At 38.9% G+C, this 14,756-nt stretch overlaps 1 protein-coding gene across 1 annotated transcript in view; it reads right to left on the minus strand.

Annotated features, from left to right (window-relative positions):
- Positions 1-5,589: 5,589 nt before the first annotated feature.
- The window catches only part of LOC106515323 (helicase with zinc finger domain 2), a 40,737-nt gene continuing 31,570 nt past the window's right edge, over positions 5,590-14,756 (minus strand). The window contains exons 13-20 of the mRNA XM_014005040.1: positions 14,275-14,419; positions 13,898-14,014; positions 13,075-13,267; positions 12,372-12,521; positions 12,083-12,292; positions 9,006-9,162; positions 6,522-6,689; positions 5,590-6,188 (exon numbers count right to left, since the gene is read on the minus strand). Of these exons, the coding sequence (XP_013860494.1) occupies positions 6,085-6,188; positions 6,522-6,689; positions 9,006-9,162; positions 12,083-12,292; positions 12,372-12,521; positions 13,075-13,267; positions 13,898-14,014; positions 14,275-14,419 (1,244 nt within the window). The 3' untranslated portion in view covers positions 5,590-6,084. The remainder of the gene's footprint in view (positions 6,189-6,521; positions 6,690-9,005; positions 9,163-12,082; positions 12,293-12,371; positions 12,522-13,074; positions 13,268-13,897; positions 14,015-14,274; positions 14,420-14,756) is intronic.

Genomic DNA, 14,756 nt, shown 5'->3' on the forward strand with positions numbered 1-14,756 from the left:
AATCAAGAAGTTTTTTGCAAAACAGAAATTTTTGGTTGAATCTCAAACTTTTGGTTGATGCTTTAAGTTTTTTGGTTGAGTCTAAGTTTTTGTTTGAACTCCAAAAAGTTTTGAACTCAGAGAACAAGAACATCTGGGGCGGGATCTAAGGAGCAACTATGTAAGACACGTCCCTATTGGTTAGTGCGTACTGGATCATTTCCTGTTGTCCCTCCCTCCTTAGATTCCACCCCAGATGTTCTTGTTTTCTGAGTTCAAAACATTTTTTCTTATTGAAATAGCTTTTTTGTTTGGTTGAAATTATTTATTTGGTTGAAAGTATTATTTTTTTGATTGAATTTATTTCTTGTTTGATTGAAAAATATTTTTTTTGATGGAAATTCTTATTTTATGATTGAAGCTGCTTTTTTGTTTGATTTAATAATAAAAAACAAAATTACCTCCATAGTGGGGGCCACGTCATACAGATGAGATTAACTTCACATGAATCGTTTGCAGCAACCGTAACATTTTTTTCACATGAATTCAGCTACACTGAAACAGTAGCAAGCTACCAAACATCAACAAGCTAACATTAGCTACAGTTACCTTACCATTCTCTGTCATCCTGTCCTCTTGCCTTCAGCGTCATAATGCTGAATGGTCTGCTGCAATGTTTGGTACTTTCCCATCGAGTTTGGTGTGGTGCATTATTGTTGTCGCAAATAAAACAAAATAAGATTTGCGCATGTTTTAATTTTATGATCCCGCCCACATGGAGGCGACTCTGCTCAATGCAAACACAAACAGGGCTGGGGTAGAATAGGCCAGGCTTAACTGGGGCTAGGTGGGCCTTACAGTGGTGAGAGTAACATGAAGATGCTTGGAGATGTTTCTGCAGTCTTTACTTTTCTAACTCCTCAGGCACCTCTCACCTTTGCATTCCTACGCTGTCTGTTCAGTGTGGTGCACATAACGATACCAAAGGACCCAGTAGCGTGTTTGTTTCTTTTTAAATAGGCTGATAAGCTAAAATGCACCTGTGATACGAACTGGGTAAAACAGTTTGAAACTCAACTGTTATGCAGATTATTGTCTCTTTACAGGTACCAACAAATCTGTCCGTACTATTTTAAATGACTACTGACAAAGTCTTTATGATGCTTTTGGTCGCGTAATTGAGTACTGCTGTAGTGATAACTGTATGGTGATAAATTAGTCTAAAAAAGATTAACCTTTATGACTTGCTTACTGCTGCAGATTCGTGCGTGTAATGCTGTATTCAAGGCTGGTGAAAAGCTGGGACATCTGAGCCTTACCAGATTTACTGGGTTATTGGATGCAAGGTGTTTCTGACCTTATAGTCCTTGCAATATAACATACAGTGGTTTGCAAAAGTATTCATACCCCTTGAACTTTTCCATATTTTGTCACATTACAACCACAAGCATAAATATATTTCACTGGAATTTAATGTGAAAGACCAACACAAAGTGGTATACAATTGTGAAGTGGAAGCAAAATTTTACATGACTCAAAACATTTTTTACAAATAAAAAACTGAAAAGTGCGATGTGCAAAATTATTCAGCCCCCCTGAGTCAATACTTTGTGGAGCCACCTTTTGCTGCAATTACAGCTGCAAGTCTTTTAGGGTATGTCTCCACCAGCTTTGCACATCTAGTGACTGCAATTCTTGCCCATTCCTCCTTGCAAAACAGCTCAAGCTCAGTCAGATTGGATGGAGAGCGTTTGTGAACAGCAGTTTTGAGATCTTGCCACAAATTCTCAATTGGGTTTAGGTCTGGACTTTGACTGGGCCATTCTAACACATGAATATTCTTTTTTTTAAACCACTCCATTGTAGCTTTGGCTTTATGTTTAGGGTCGTTGTCCTGCTGGAAGGTGAACCTCCGCCCAGTCTCAAATCTTTTGCTGACTCCAACAGGTTTTCTTCCAAGATTGCCCTGTATTTGGCTCCATCCATCTTCCCATCAACTTTGACCAACTTCCCGGTCCCTGCTGAAGAGAAGCACCCCAGAGCATGATGCTGCCACCACCATATTTGACAGTGGGGATGGTGTTTTCAGAGTGATGTGCAGTGTTCTTTCTCCGCCACACATAGCGTTTTGCATTGTGGCCAAAAAGTTCAATTTTGGTCTCGTCTGACCAAAGCACCTTCTTCCACATGTTTGCTGTGTCCTCAACATGGCTTCTGGCAAACTGCAAATGGGACTTCTTATGGTTTTCTTTTAACAATGGCTTTCTCCTTGCCACTCTTCCATAAAGACCACATTTGTGTAGTGCACGACTAATTGTTGTCCTGTGGACAGTTTCCCCCACCTGAGCTGTGGCTCTCTGCATTTCATCCAGAGTCACCATGGGCCTCTTGGCTGCCTCTCTGATCAGTGATCTCCTTGTTCGGCCTGTAAGTTTAGGTGGACGGCCTTGTCTTGGCAGGTTTACTGTGGTGCCATACTCTTTCCATTTCCGGATGATGGATTGAACAGTGCTCCGTGAGATGTTCAAAGCTTGGGAAATCTTTTTATAACCTAAGCCTGCTTTAAACTTCTCCAAAACCATATTCCTAACCTGTCTGGTGTGTTCTTTGGACTTCATGATGCTGTTTGCTCCCCAATATTCTCTTAACCAACATCTGAGGCCGTCACGGAGCAGCTGTATTTGTACTGAGATTAGATTACACACAGGTGGACCCTTTTGAGTCATTAGCAGTCATCAGGCAACTTCTGAATGCAATTGGTTGCACTCAGGGAAAAGGGGGCTGAATACTTTTGCACGTCGCACTTTTCAGTTTTTTATTTGTAAAAAATGTTTTGATTCATGTAAAATTTTGCTTCCACTTCACAATTGTATACCACTTTGTGTTGGTCTTTCACATTAAATTCCAGTGAAATATATTTATGTTTGTGGTTGTAATGTGACAAAATATGGAAAAGTTCAAGGGGTATGAATACTTTTGCAAACCACTGTATGTTCACATTGACATTACTGGGTTCCAGAAAATGTTCATTGTGTGGACAGTACATTTGAAGTAAACTACTCAAAAATGTTTAGGTTATTTTTATTCTTGAAGAATACTGGAAAATATATTTAACTGTAGTTTTTGCAGAGGAACACTGGTACATATGTTTCCAGTAGTTTTTGTAGAAGAATAACCAAATAATTTTAAGTAATTTACTTAAAATGTACAGTTCACACAAAAGTACAGGAAATTTTTTTCGGTAGTTTTCCCCCAAGAAGAAAATGTTAATTTTGTTGACTGTACAACTGAAATAAGTATCTCTAAATAGGTAGGTTATTCTTTTTGTTGGATAACATTTACTGGATTTAACATTTTTAGAACACTGATGTCAATGTGACTCTGCTTTAATATACTTTAGAGTTTATGAGTTGCGAGTCAGAAATGTATTTTCCCAATAACCCAGTAAATTGCTAAAACTCAGATGTCCCAGCTTTTCACCAGCCTTGAACGCAGCAGTGGACGTGTTTATCTGCAGCAGTAAGAAAGTCTGAAAAGTCACATGAACATATTAGCAGATTCACGTGTGCATCCTCGAATCTTGTGCATGTTTGAATATTGTTGCTCACACTTGAATGTTTTTGAGACTAATTTATCTCCATATAACTGAACTTTTTAAGCTTCTGAAAGCAATACAAGCAATATCTGATTAGTTTAATTTGTTTTGGAAAAGAAATGTATCTCAATGTTTTATGTGTGACTTTGTGGCCTGAGACTCGTTTCAAGCAGCTGGGATTTAAAGGGCTACAATGTTTTATTCTTTAAATACAGATTGAATATGCATACCTTAATTATAACTCGCTGTTTATGAACAAATTCAGACCTTGTCTTTTTATTGAATGAAACATGCTTTTACATGAAATCCAAGGATATTTAAAAGGTTTGAAGTTTGTATAAAGAAGTCTTATATTTTAGTACAAAATATTTTCTACTTGATTTTTCTGTTCTTAATAAATGTGCAACTGGAAAATACTTGTTTTTTCATGTTTTGTTTTACAGGGGTTAATTTTTAGAAATGATTAAAGGAGTATGGGGGTGTATGTGGTGGTGAAATACACACTGAGTATTATTTTACCAGCAAAAACATAAAAAAATGAAAACACAGGCAGCATTAGTTGTGTGTTTATTAAGAGCCAGATTAATTATTGCTCTATTGGGCAGATGATATCTCAAAACGCTAAAACGTTAGTGTCGTTTTAGTCAAGATTATTAGAAAAATATATTGTGAACCAGTAGCTGGATATACTGAAACTTTCTGAAAGTAATCGTCTACAACTTGTTAAGTTATGGGGTCACCCTAATTTAAGATGATTCGTTAACAGACACAAAATATCTTTTTAATTCAGGTGTTGTTCTTCACCTCTGACATGGTCTGGATTCAAGTGCTGGTTGTGCTACTGAAGTCTCATGTCTGTGGCAAGATTTCCATCAGCATTCTTGTTTGACAAAATAAAAATCCCTCATCAGTCACTAGACCTCTGAACATCGTTGCTTCTGTTATAGAGGGAAAGCAGGGAATACCCTCTTGCCCTCCATATGAAAGGAAATGTTCTGATTGGTTGACTGCCCTCTCTGGAGTTGGAATGTGGTTCTGCCTCACGTTGAGTTTAAATATCTTGGGGGGTTTTGTTCACAAGTGAGGGAATAATTGGAGGATGGGCTCAGCAGGTCAATCAGTGGAACTTCCTACTACCTGTTCGTTGTGGTGAAGAGGAAGCTGAGCAGCAAGACAAAGCTCTGATAGTATGGGCATGAACTTTAGGTAATGAGCAAAAGAACAAGATCACAGATACAAACATTGAATTGAGTTTCCTCTGGTAGGTACTCTGTCAGGGTTCAGTTTCCAGAAGAGCCACTTCGAGAGGAGGCGGTTGAGGTGGCGTCTGGTGAGGATGTCTTAATAGAGAGGTTTTCCAGACATGTCCAACTGGAAGGAGACAAAGGACTTTTTAACCTTTGAGCACCTTGGAATCCTAGAAGTGTTGGCCCCACAACCTGAATCTGGAACATACGAAAGGTAAAGGATGCATAGTTGTGATCTTTTTTTGACACTGGGTTGTAAGATCTCAGTTTAGAGAATGTGAAAAGTCTATGGTGACATCCATCATCTTCAAGAACAAATTTCTTCTTTCAAAACAAGTCAAACTTGGTTTGTTGTCTTGTTTTCTGCTTTGTAACTGTGTGATAATAGTTACTTTTACCACCAATGTTCGAGTTGATGGAACAAGACAAACTTGTCACCTTAGTTGTGAGACAATGGCCCTCCTGTGAACAGTGAAGCCAGAAAACAGGAGGCCGCCCCACATTTGAACCCTAAACGGGAAGTTCCGCCTTGCAAGCAATAAAGAACCCCTGGACAAACAAGATGATAGCTCATCTTTGCTGATGGAAATGACTGCACGGTCTGCAATCATGCAAAAGAGCTCAGCTGACTTCATCCTGCTGTGAGTCTGTTCTTAATATTTGAGGCATCTTGATAAATTATCCAACAAAAACCCTAAATTGTCTGAAACTGGATGTCTGGAACGCTGCCCCCCCCAAAAAAACTACTTCCCAATGACTGCTTAAAAATAAATTTACAAACCTCCTTTATTGAAACCATAACAAAACATATTAAAAATACATTTTGTGTGTCTGCACATTTAACCATAACTCATTAGTCAAAGAATAAAAACCCAAAAGTCAGTAGTCAAACAATTACAGAAAGAAAACTTACAGATCTTACTAAACTCTGGTCGTATATTCAAAGCTTAAAAAAGGATATGATTATCATTTTATTCATAAAGACTAAAAAATATTTCTTTAAGAATTCAAGTTTTAAAATCTGTCAAAATATAAAAATCAAAATAGTTCATTCTTCAGCAAACATGAACCGACGGCTCACAGAGGAAATGTTTAAAAGTTTCAGTTCAACAAAATAAACATTAAAACATCCAAACAGTAAGACCTGACCTTTGTTCTTCGTAATAAATCACATCTGCTATGAAACTACAAATACTTCATAAAAAACAACGTTTAAAGCACATCTGATGAAAGAATTCTGTCAGCAGAAAAGGGAGACGAAGTTTAGTGAACTGAAATGTTGTCTGCATCTGTCACTGCGTTGTGACGAGTGTAGTTCTTCAGGAGGTGGTTCCATGTTGCGCTACGCCTGAGCAGCTCCTGGTTTCCTGTCAGGCAGGAAGCAAAGAAAAACGTTACCTTGCATGTAAGCAGTGATGTCTCCTGGGTGTTTTAATAGAGTGGCCCCCTGAAAATCTGAAGGTGTTTTTTTATTCACAGTTTGGTATTAGTGATTTAGAAAATCACCTAATCTTATTTATTGAGTCTTTTTTAGTTCCTGCCTCAGAATAGGTGCTTTCTTGGCACAACACCCAGGTCCTTTTAACTTGCTTTGTTGTGGGACTGACAGGTTTCAATAAGGGTTTAACAGTTCACAAGTTCTAACATCCACAGAAGCCACCGTCAGTCATGCATGGATCAAGTTAACATGAATGCCTCACCGATGATGCACAGTCCCTCCTTGGCTCTGGTGATGGCTACGTTGATCTGGTTGGGGTCCCCCACAAAGCCTATATGTTTGGCCAACCAGGAGCCCTCTGGCTCAGTCATAATTTCTTTGCTTGGAAGTGAGCACACTGTTGATAAAATGACATAACGCCATTCACTCCCTGCAAAAAGAAAAAAGATAGAGGAGTTTCATTTGGTGAAACTGCAACAAATAGCTGCCACTTCTTACAACCCCTGGTGAAACTTATGGAATCACAAGCCTCAGAGGATGTCCATTCAGTTGTTTAATTTTGTAGACAAAAAGCAGATCACAGACATGACACAAAACTAAAGTCATTTCAAATGGCAACTTTCTGGCTTTAAGGAACACTAAAAGAAATCAAGAAAAAATGTGGTCAGTAATGGTTAATTTTTTAGACCAAGCAGAGGGAAAAATGTATGGAATCACCCTGTAAATTTTCATTCCCAAAACTAACACCTGCATCAAATTAGATCTGCTCATTGGTCTGCATCTAAAAAGGAGTGATCTCACCTTGGAGAGCTGCTGCACCAAGTGGACTGACATGAATCATGGCTCCAACACCAGAGATGTCAATTGAAACAAAGGAGAGGATTATCAAAATCTTGAGAGTCTAATCTGATCCCCTGAAGGTCAGTCTGGAGCTGTACAGAATGAACAATTAACACCAGTATTCTGAACTATGGCCGAACTACGGGTTTTTCTTTTGGGGGACTGGATTCTTTGGACTCATTCTTCAGATATTCACACAAGTGCATACAACATTCATGGCTTCAGATACACGCCCTCTAAACTCACCACTCCTCTGGCTAATAAATTCTTGCTCTGCTGAGGTTTTTTTCTATAAACACCATAGTGTGTCATATTTTGTTGATATATGTTTTTTTCCCTCATCTATCCTCGTGTTTTTTTAAGGTAGCACGACCTCTGCTGGTTGCTGCATGGCCTGATCACCTGTTCCCCATGTTTGTCATGTGTGTCTCTTGAATGGGTGTTCTTAAATGTAATTTCATTGTGCTCCGTACAATGACAATAAAGGAATCAATCAATCAAATCACCATGCAACGTTGCAAAAGATGTTGGTCGTTCAGTCAGCTGTGTCTAAAATCTGGACCAAATACAAACAACATGGGAAGGTTGTTAAAGGCAAACATACTGATGGACCAAGAAAGACATCAAAGCATCAAGACAGAAAACTCAAAGCAATATGTCTCCAAAACAGAAAATGCACAACAAAACAAATGAGGAACGAATGGGAGGAAACTGGAGTCAATGTCTGTGACCAAACTGTTAGAAACCGCCTAAAGGAAATGGGATTTGCATACAGAAAAGCTAAACGAAAGCATTCATTAACAATTAAACAGAAAAACAAGTTTACAATGGGCTAAGGAGAGGCAATCATGGACTGTGGATGCCTGGATGAAAGTTATCTTCAGTGATGAGTCAAGAATCTGCATTGGACAAGGTGATGATGCTGGAACTTTGTTTGGTGTCGTTCCAGTGAGATTTACGAAGAGGACTGCCTGAAGAGAGTATGCAAATTACCACAGTCCTTGATGATATGGGGCTGCATATCAGGTAAAGACGCTGGGGAGATGACTGTCATTACATCTTCAATAAATGCACAAGTTTACGTTGGTATTTTGGACACTTTTCGTATCCCATCAATTGAAAGAATGTTTGGGGATAATGAAATGATGAAATCATTTTTCAATATGATAATGCATCCTGCCATAGAGCAAAAACTGAAAACATTCCTTGAAAAAAGACAGAAGGTCGATGTCATGGCCTCCAAATAGTCCGGATCTCAATCCAATTGAAAATCTTTGGTGGAAGTTGAAGAAAATGGTCCACAAGAAGGCTCCGACCTGCAAAGCTGATCTGGCAACTGCAATCAGAGGAAGTTGGAGCCAGATTGATGAAGAGTGTTTGTCACTCATCAAGTTCATGCCACAGAGTCTGCAAGCTGTTAGAAATGTCAGAGGTGGTGCAACAAAATACTAGTGGTGTTAGTGTTCTTTTGTTTGTTATTCATGATTCCATAATTTTTTTCCTCAGAATCGATTGATTCCATAATTTTTCCCCTCTGCTTGCCCCCCCACCCCCAAAAAAAAAGAACTGTTACTGACTGCCACAACTTTTTTCTTGATTTCTTTTAGTGTTTCTTAAAGCCAGAAAGTTGCCATTTGAAATAACTTTAGTTTTGTGTCATGTTTGTGATCTGCTTTTTTTCTACAAAATTAAACATCTGAATGAACATCCTCTGAGGCTGGTGATTCCCTAAGTTTTGCCAGGGGTTGTATGTAGCATCAGTTTAACTGGGATGATTGAAACTTTAATCATTTTATGGTCACAATTAGCAGCTTGACTTCACTCCTGTTCACAGTTTTAATTTTGTTAGCGTTTATTGAAACGATACTATGAAACATGCGGTCCATTGTGGAAAGACAAACTTTACCTTGGCTTTTTGTGATTGTTGTTACTATGATGTTTTCTAATTTCCTTTCTTTCAGCTGGTCTCGGATTTCGGATACTTGGGCATTATAGGGCGACAGAACAACAATGTCTTTCTGGTTTACCTTTGCTTTCTTCACAAGCATTTCAGCAATCTTTACCTGAAAAAGAATAGAAAAAAAAGGCATACCAAATGTTGAAAACATATGGAGCACAGCAACTACAAAACCAAAAACAGTGTTAAAAAGGTCAGAACACAAAAATACAAAGAACAGCATAAAAACATTTTCATATAATTTAAACTGGTGAAAAGATGACATGAAATACTGATACCCTTTAGATTGTGTTTTTGACCCTCAGGTTTTAGCCTAGATTTACCACATTGTTATCACATACTGTTCCTTTGTTATAAAAACAAAAAAATGTGTATGATTTAAGCTTATAGTAACTGTTCAATCAAAACCAAATAGAACTTGTCCAAAAGGCAGAATTATATTAAAAAAAAATCTGTCTGGAACTGAATTATTGGTTTGCAAAGCATTGACTAACTAACAGTACAGATCAGTTAAAACCATCAATATACACTACCAGTCAAAAGTTAGGGTTAGCACACACATCTCAACATCAACGATTCAGAAAAGACTGAGCGAATCTAGACTTAATGGTAGAGTTGCTGCAAAGAAGCCACTTCTAAGAAAGAAAAGAAGAGAATGAGAACACAAGGGGTGGACATTAGAGCAGTGAAAATCTGTCCTTTGGTCTGATGAGTCCAAATCTGAGATTTAAACTCAGTTGAGATGGTTTGTAATGGATGCACGTTATCAATTAATGGATTAATCTAAAGTTGATTGATCTTATCAATCGATTAATGATTAATTTATAAGCGGCCATTTTCCTAAAAATCTGACATTTCTCTTGAATCAAGGGCCTTTTTATGATATTTAGGGCTAATTTTTTACACACTAAATAAAAAAAGTACAACTTATATTTTATATATTTCTTTGTGCCAGCTGTATTAAACACTGACTGAATAAACAGAAAATTGTGGACTTTTCACACATTATTAAACTTGGAATTATTTACAAAATATAACAAAACAGGAATCTATTAGGTTGCTAGTTGGAAAAAAAGGAAAGGAAAAAAAAGTCAATTTAAGAGAAATGTAACTCTACCATTTAAATACAGGGTAACATTTTAATCTAAAGATTTACTCAAAAACAAACTATAACCATGACCTGAGAGGGACATACAAATGAGTACTGGAACTGTGTTTGTTTACATTCCCTGTGGTTCTATCTGGGCTGGGCTGATCTGACTTCAGTTACTGTTCATTTGATTGATTCTCTGGCCGGGTTACGTCACACAGATGGGAGTAACTTCACGTTAATTATTTGTAGTGACTAACTTGTTTTGTTTTGTTCTTTTACACACGGAGTTAAACTAGAAGAAGCTAACGTTAGATAAAGTTAGCTCTTACTGCTGTCTCTGTTGTCCTGCTCTAGAGTCATACTGCTGGATAGTCCGGTACAGCCTTCGGTACTTTTCTTTCGAGTTTGGTGTAGTTCGTTATTATTGTTGTGTCGCAAATAAAACTAAACCAGATTTGTGCGTTTATTTATGATGCCGTCCACATGGAGGCGGACGGCGCTCTGCTCAGCTCAACGTTTGGCTGAGAGCAGCGCCCCCATCTACTGGATGAAGGCAAAACAACACTGAAATAAGGTTTAAATGGATGTTTTCAATTAATCAAATTGAAGAAATTTTAATCCAACAAACCATTAATCGACAGTTAATCATACGTCGATTAATTGTTTGCATCCCTAGTTTGTAATGAGTCAGACAGTAAAGGCAAAACAGCCAACAAGTGCTCAGCACCACTGGGAACTCCTCAAAACTGTTGATCCACTTCTCCACTGTCAAATCATTTCAAGCCTGGAACTGGCAGTTTCCTTAATATTTTTATTTTATGCTATTACTATTTAACAACCATTGTAAAGACGTTTTTAACTTGACAACATTACAAAAATAAAAGGATCAAAAAAAGAATACAGAAAAAAAAAACGTCTTGTTGGCAATTCATCTCCTCTCCTTACTGCAGCTGAGCTGACAAGCTTGTCAGAGCTTTGGGACTAAGTAGGGCGCTTCACCAGCTGCTGAAGACTGCTGAATGATCAGTTTCCCTTTCCAGGAGAGCCACTGCAGCCCATAAAAGTCTCCAAACACATCAGAAAATGTGTATAGATTTGACTCTCGTTGGTTAAAAAAGTTTCTAGAAGGGTCTGAAAACTGGCTAAATCTAGCAAAAATGTCACTTAACAACACTGACCGCATGCTTGTTTCTGAATCCTGTGCAGATGGTGCGTTCACGGACCAAAGAAAATGTCAGACTTCTCAGAACTCATTTAAAAACGGGAAAGAAATTTTTAAAAGTTGTTATGGCACTGGTTTTTTTTTTTTTTTTTAATGCGCATGTAACCATAGGCTGCCTGTTTGTCTGAATATACAGTAACTGCTCATTTCGGACTCAAGCTGTATGCGATACTGTCCTAAAACAGATAAATAGATTTGTGCCTCTCTCCAGAGGAAGTTAGCAGATTTTGCTTTGGCTCAGCATATCTATGAGCAGCAGTCTGCTGATGTCAAAATCGCTTGAGCGCAATACTCAGCTTCACCTGCCTGGAACCACGGCTGGGGTGGATCCAAAAATGGCGCATAAACTGGAAATGAAGGCACAGTTGGCTGAGGCTGAATCGATGGCCGCCAGTGGAGAAGGGGCTTTGGAAAACCATTCCAGGTAAGTTCAGTAAATGGTCAGAATTATGGGGTCCTTCATACTTATAGTCTGGATGACTTCAGTATTGATTTAAAATGTAAGGGGGGGGGGGGGGGGAAAAAAAACAAAACTATTGAATCAGAAGGTGTTTCCAAACTTTTGACTGGTAGAGTAGAAAAGAAGGAAGAAGCAGTCAGGCTGAATAACAGTCATTCTAAATGCAACATCCTGCCTCAGATCAGAATTTCATGAGCTCCTTTTTGAATTTTAAGCATTAAATATAAACACATGGAAATCTGGTACATTACCACTGTTTCTTTCTCCTTATGATTGACTTTGGAGTTGTTGTTGCCCTTGGCAGTCTTCACCACCAGACGTAGAGTCTCTCCTTCTACATGCCCAAAGACGACTGGCATTGTCCTGCCGGCGATGCGCAGGACGCTGCTCGGCTGCTCCACGCCAGTCTTCAGCTTGCCATCGTAAAATTCTTCTGATGGGAACGCACAGATGTCCTCGTGCTAGTTAAACACAACGCAATAATGTGAACAGTACATCCCACATGCCGCTCGGGCAAGACAAGCTGTTTCATGTTCGCACCATCCTGTACTGGGTGTCCAGCATCAAAGCCCGGTTTTCATGGAGTTTAGTGTAGTAGCGCTCAAAAAGGGACGTTGCCATTCCGAGTTTCTTCACATCTGAATTCTTCACGATTGGCCGTAGCTGTTTGTGGTCACCAATCAAAACAATCTGTTGAATCACAAAGTACATGTGAGTGTGGCGGTCATTACCAGTCCTCTTGACCCAAACTGGATACATTAATATGAGTCAACTGAAGACATTAGAAACAATTTTAAGACAACAGTAGTTTAGCAGCCATATATGCTAAACATCTAGAGTGAATGAAACAAGGATTGTGTTTAGGTTTTTAGTTAATTAGATGAGTGTTAAACCTGTGTTTGTTGAATGCTCTGTTGACAAAGTTAAAAAAAGACATTGCACACATTGCATTCCAAATTAGTATGTTCTAGTAATGGTATAATCTAAAGTTTTGTGTTGAAAGGAGCTGAGTCTGAGATCAGCAATGCTTCTTTAGAGCTGATCATCCAACCAAACTACAAGAACAACTAAGGTTAGGGAAGATACTCGTCTGTCACTTCTTTGGGATCATCTGCAGAATTGCAAGAACCTGCCAGAGGTCACTATGGTGTTGAATCAAACACACCCCGGAATTAAAAACTCCTTTTTGCCCAACAGTGAAGACATTACAGTGCTCAAAGACAGCTGAGTGAAAGCAAAGCACCTGCTCTGGTTTGTTGCAGACTAAAGGAATCAGGGCCTGGGGTTCAGTGGCCATTGCACATTCATCAATCAGGATTTGACGTGCACTGACTGAGGAAACCAGGCTGTGCGTGGATGACTGTGTGCATGTGCATAGGATGACATCATGCTGTCTGAGCTCATGTTTCCGACCTTTTTTGAGGAGTTGTTTGTACCTAAGAGGAAAAAAAAACACTTAGAGCTTTGGTCATCTTGAAACTGATATCAGTACTTGATTAAAAAAATACAGTTTGTTGAAAATTAACTGTCTACTATAGCATACATGCCAAGTTGTACGAATTGTAAATTACATGGATTTTTCTCCATTTTGCAGGTATAGCTATGGACATGTAGGGCAATCTCACAGATTTTTTTTTTCAAAAACTCAGCTTCAAGTTTATTTTACATCTCAGTGCCTGTAGGACATAAAAAAACTAAAAGGAAACAAAATAAAAATAAAACATCTGCCAGCCCACTCTGCTGCAAGAAATACATTCTCCACATCTCCCTGTCCTTCCCTGCTCTTCTGTGATGCAGGCACTGTTATCTCTACCTCACATTCTGTCTTTCCTCGCAGCCGACAGTCTGCTTGCATCCCCCAACCCCAACTCCCCACCTGTGAGTACGTAATGCAGAATTTATTTATTTTTCTTGTGAAAATTACAGATTTTGAGGGTCATGATCATCCAAAGGGGTTGACATGTATGCTTTAGTATTGTACTTAAAGTATATATAGATAGAGCAACTGGAAACATTAACATTTTTGGGTTTAGCACCCTTTAAATCGATACTGGACTGTAACTTACTCTTCCACTTCGTCATCATTCAAGACTTCTTTAAGCCTAATTCGTTCGTCAAACTTCTTTATTTGACCTGAATGAGGGTTTGGATGCTCTCGCATGCGATGATGCAGAGTGATGCTCCTAGAACCATGCAATACATGATGGGTTTAGAAATAGTTAGAGAAGCATTTACAAAGTTAGTGTTAAGGTCCCTGTTCAGTTCTTGTGTCTTAAAATAGCTTCATGCAACTTCATACATTTTGCCTCATTCATAGATGTACTGTAGATTCATGAGTTAGCTTCCCCACCACACCTGCAGTTGATTCAGCGCGACAGCTGCTCCTGCACAGCAGGTATAAAAAGAAAACCAGTTTGTAATGATGAATGTTACAGTGCAGTACCTGAGCTCTGGCTTGGAGCGATCTTGGCGAAGGGTCTTTGAGGAAAACTGCAGGTTGCTGTCTGGATAAGGGTATTCAAGTGTCTCTACTTGTTGGCTGTAGACTCTAAGGATCCTAAAGCTGTCTTTGATTTTCATCAAGAACTCTACACAAAATCATTAAAAGCACATAAAACACATGTAAAGCCAGTTTAATTGAAAGCAGGGGGGTTAATATAAAAACTGAGAAGCGCAACTTAAAGTGTAACTTACCCCCCCTGTGAAAAGATAACTCCGCCCCAAGGCGAAATTTGAAAAATGCATCAAAGTGGGTAGGGGAGGGGGTGTGGGTGGAGGAAGGGGGGTTAGAGAGCGGAGGTGTGGCCAGGTCGAGAGAACGTGACAGGCAGCTAGCATTAGCATAATTGATGCTACATGGAAAGTGACCACAGTATCGCAGACAGTTCTATTTCGTGTAAGCTCCGCCCTCTAAGGCTATCGCAG

The sequence above is a fragment of the Austrofundulus limnaeus genome, unplaced genomic scaffold, assembly GCF_001266775.1.
Source record: "Austrofundulus limnaeus strain Quisiro unplaced genomic scaffold, Austrofundulus_limnaeus-1.0 Scaffold28, whole genome shotgun sequence".
NCBI classification, from domain to species: Eukaryota; Metazoa; Chordata; class Actinopteri; order Cyprinodontiformes; family Rivulidae; genus Austrofundulus; species Austrofundulus limnaeus.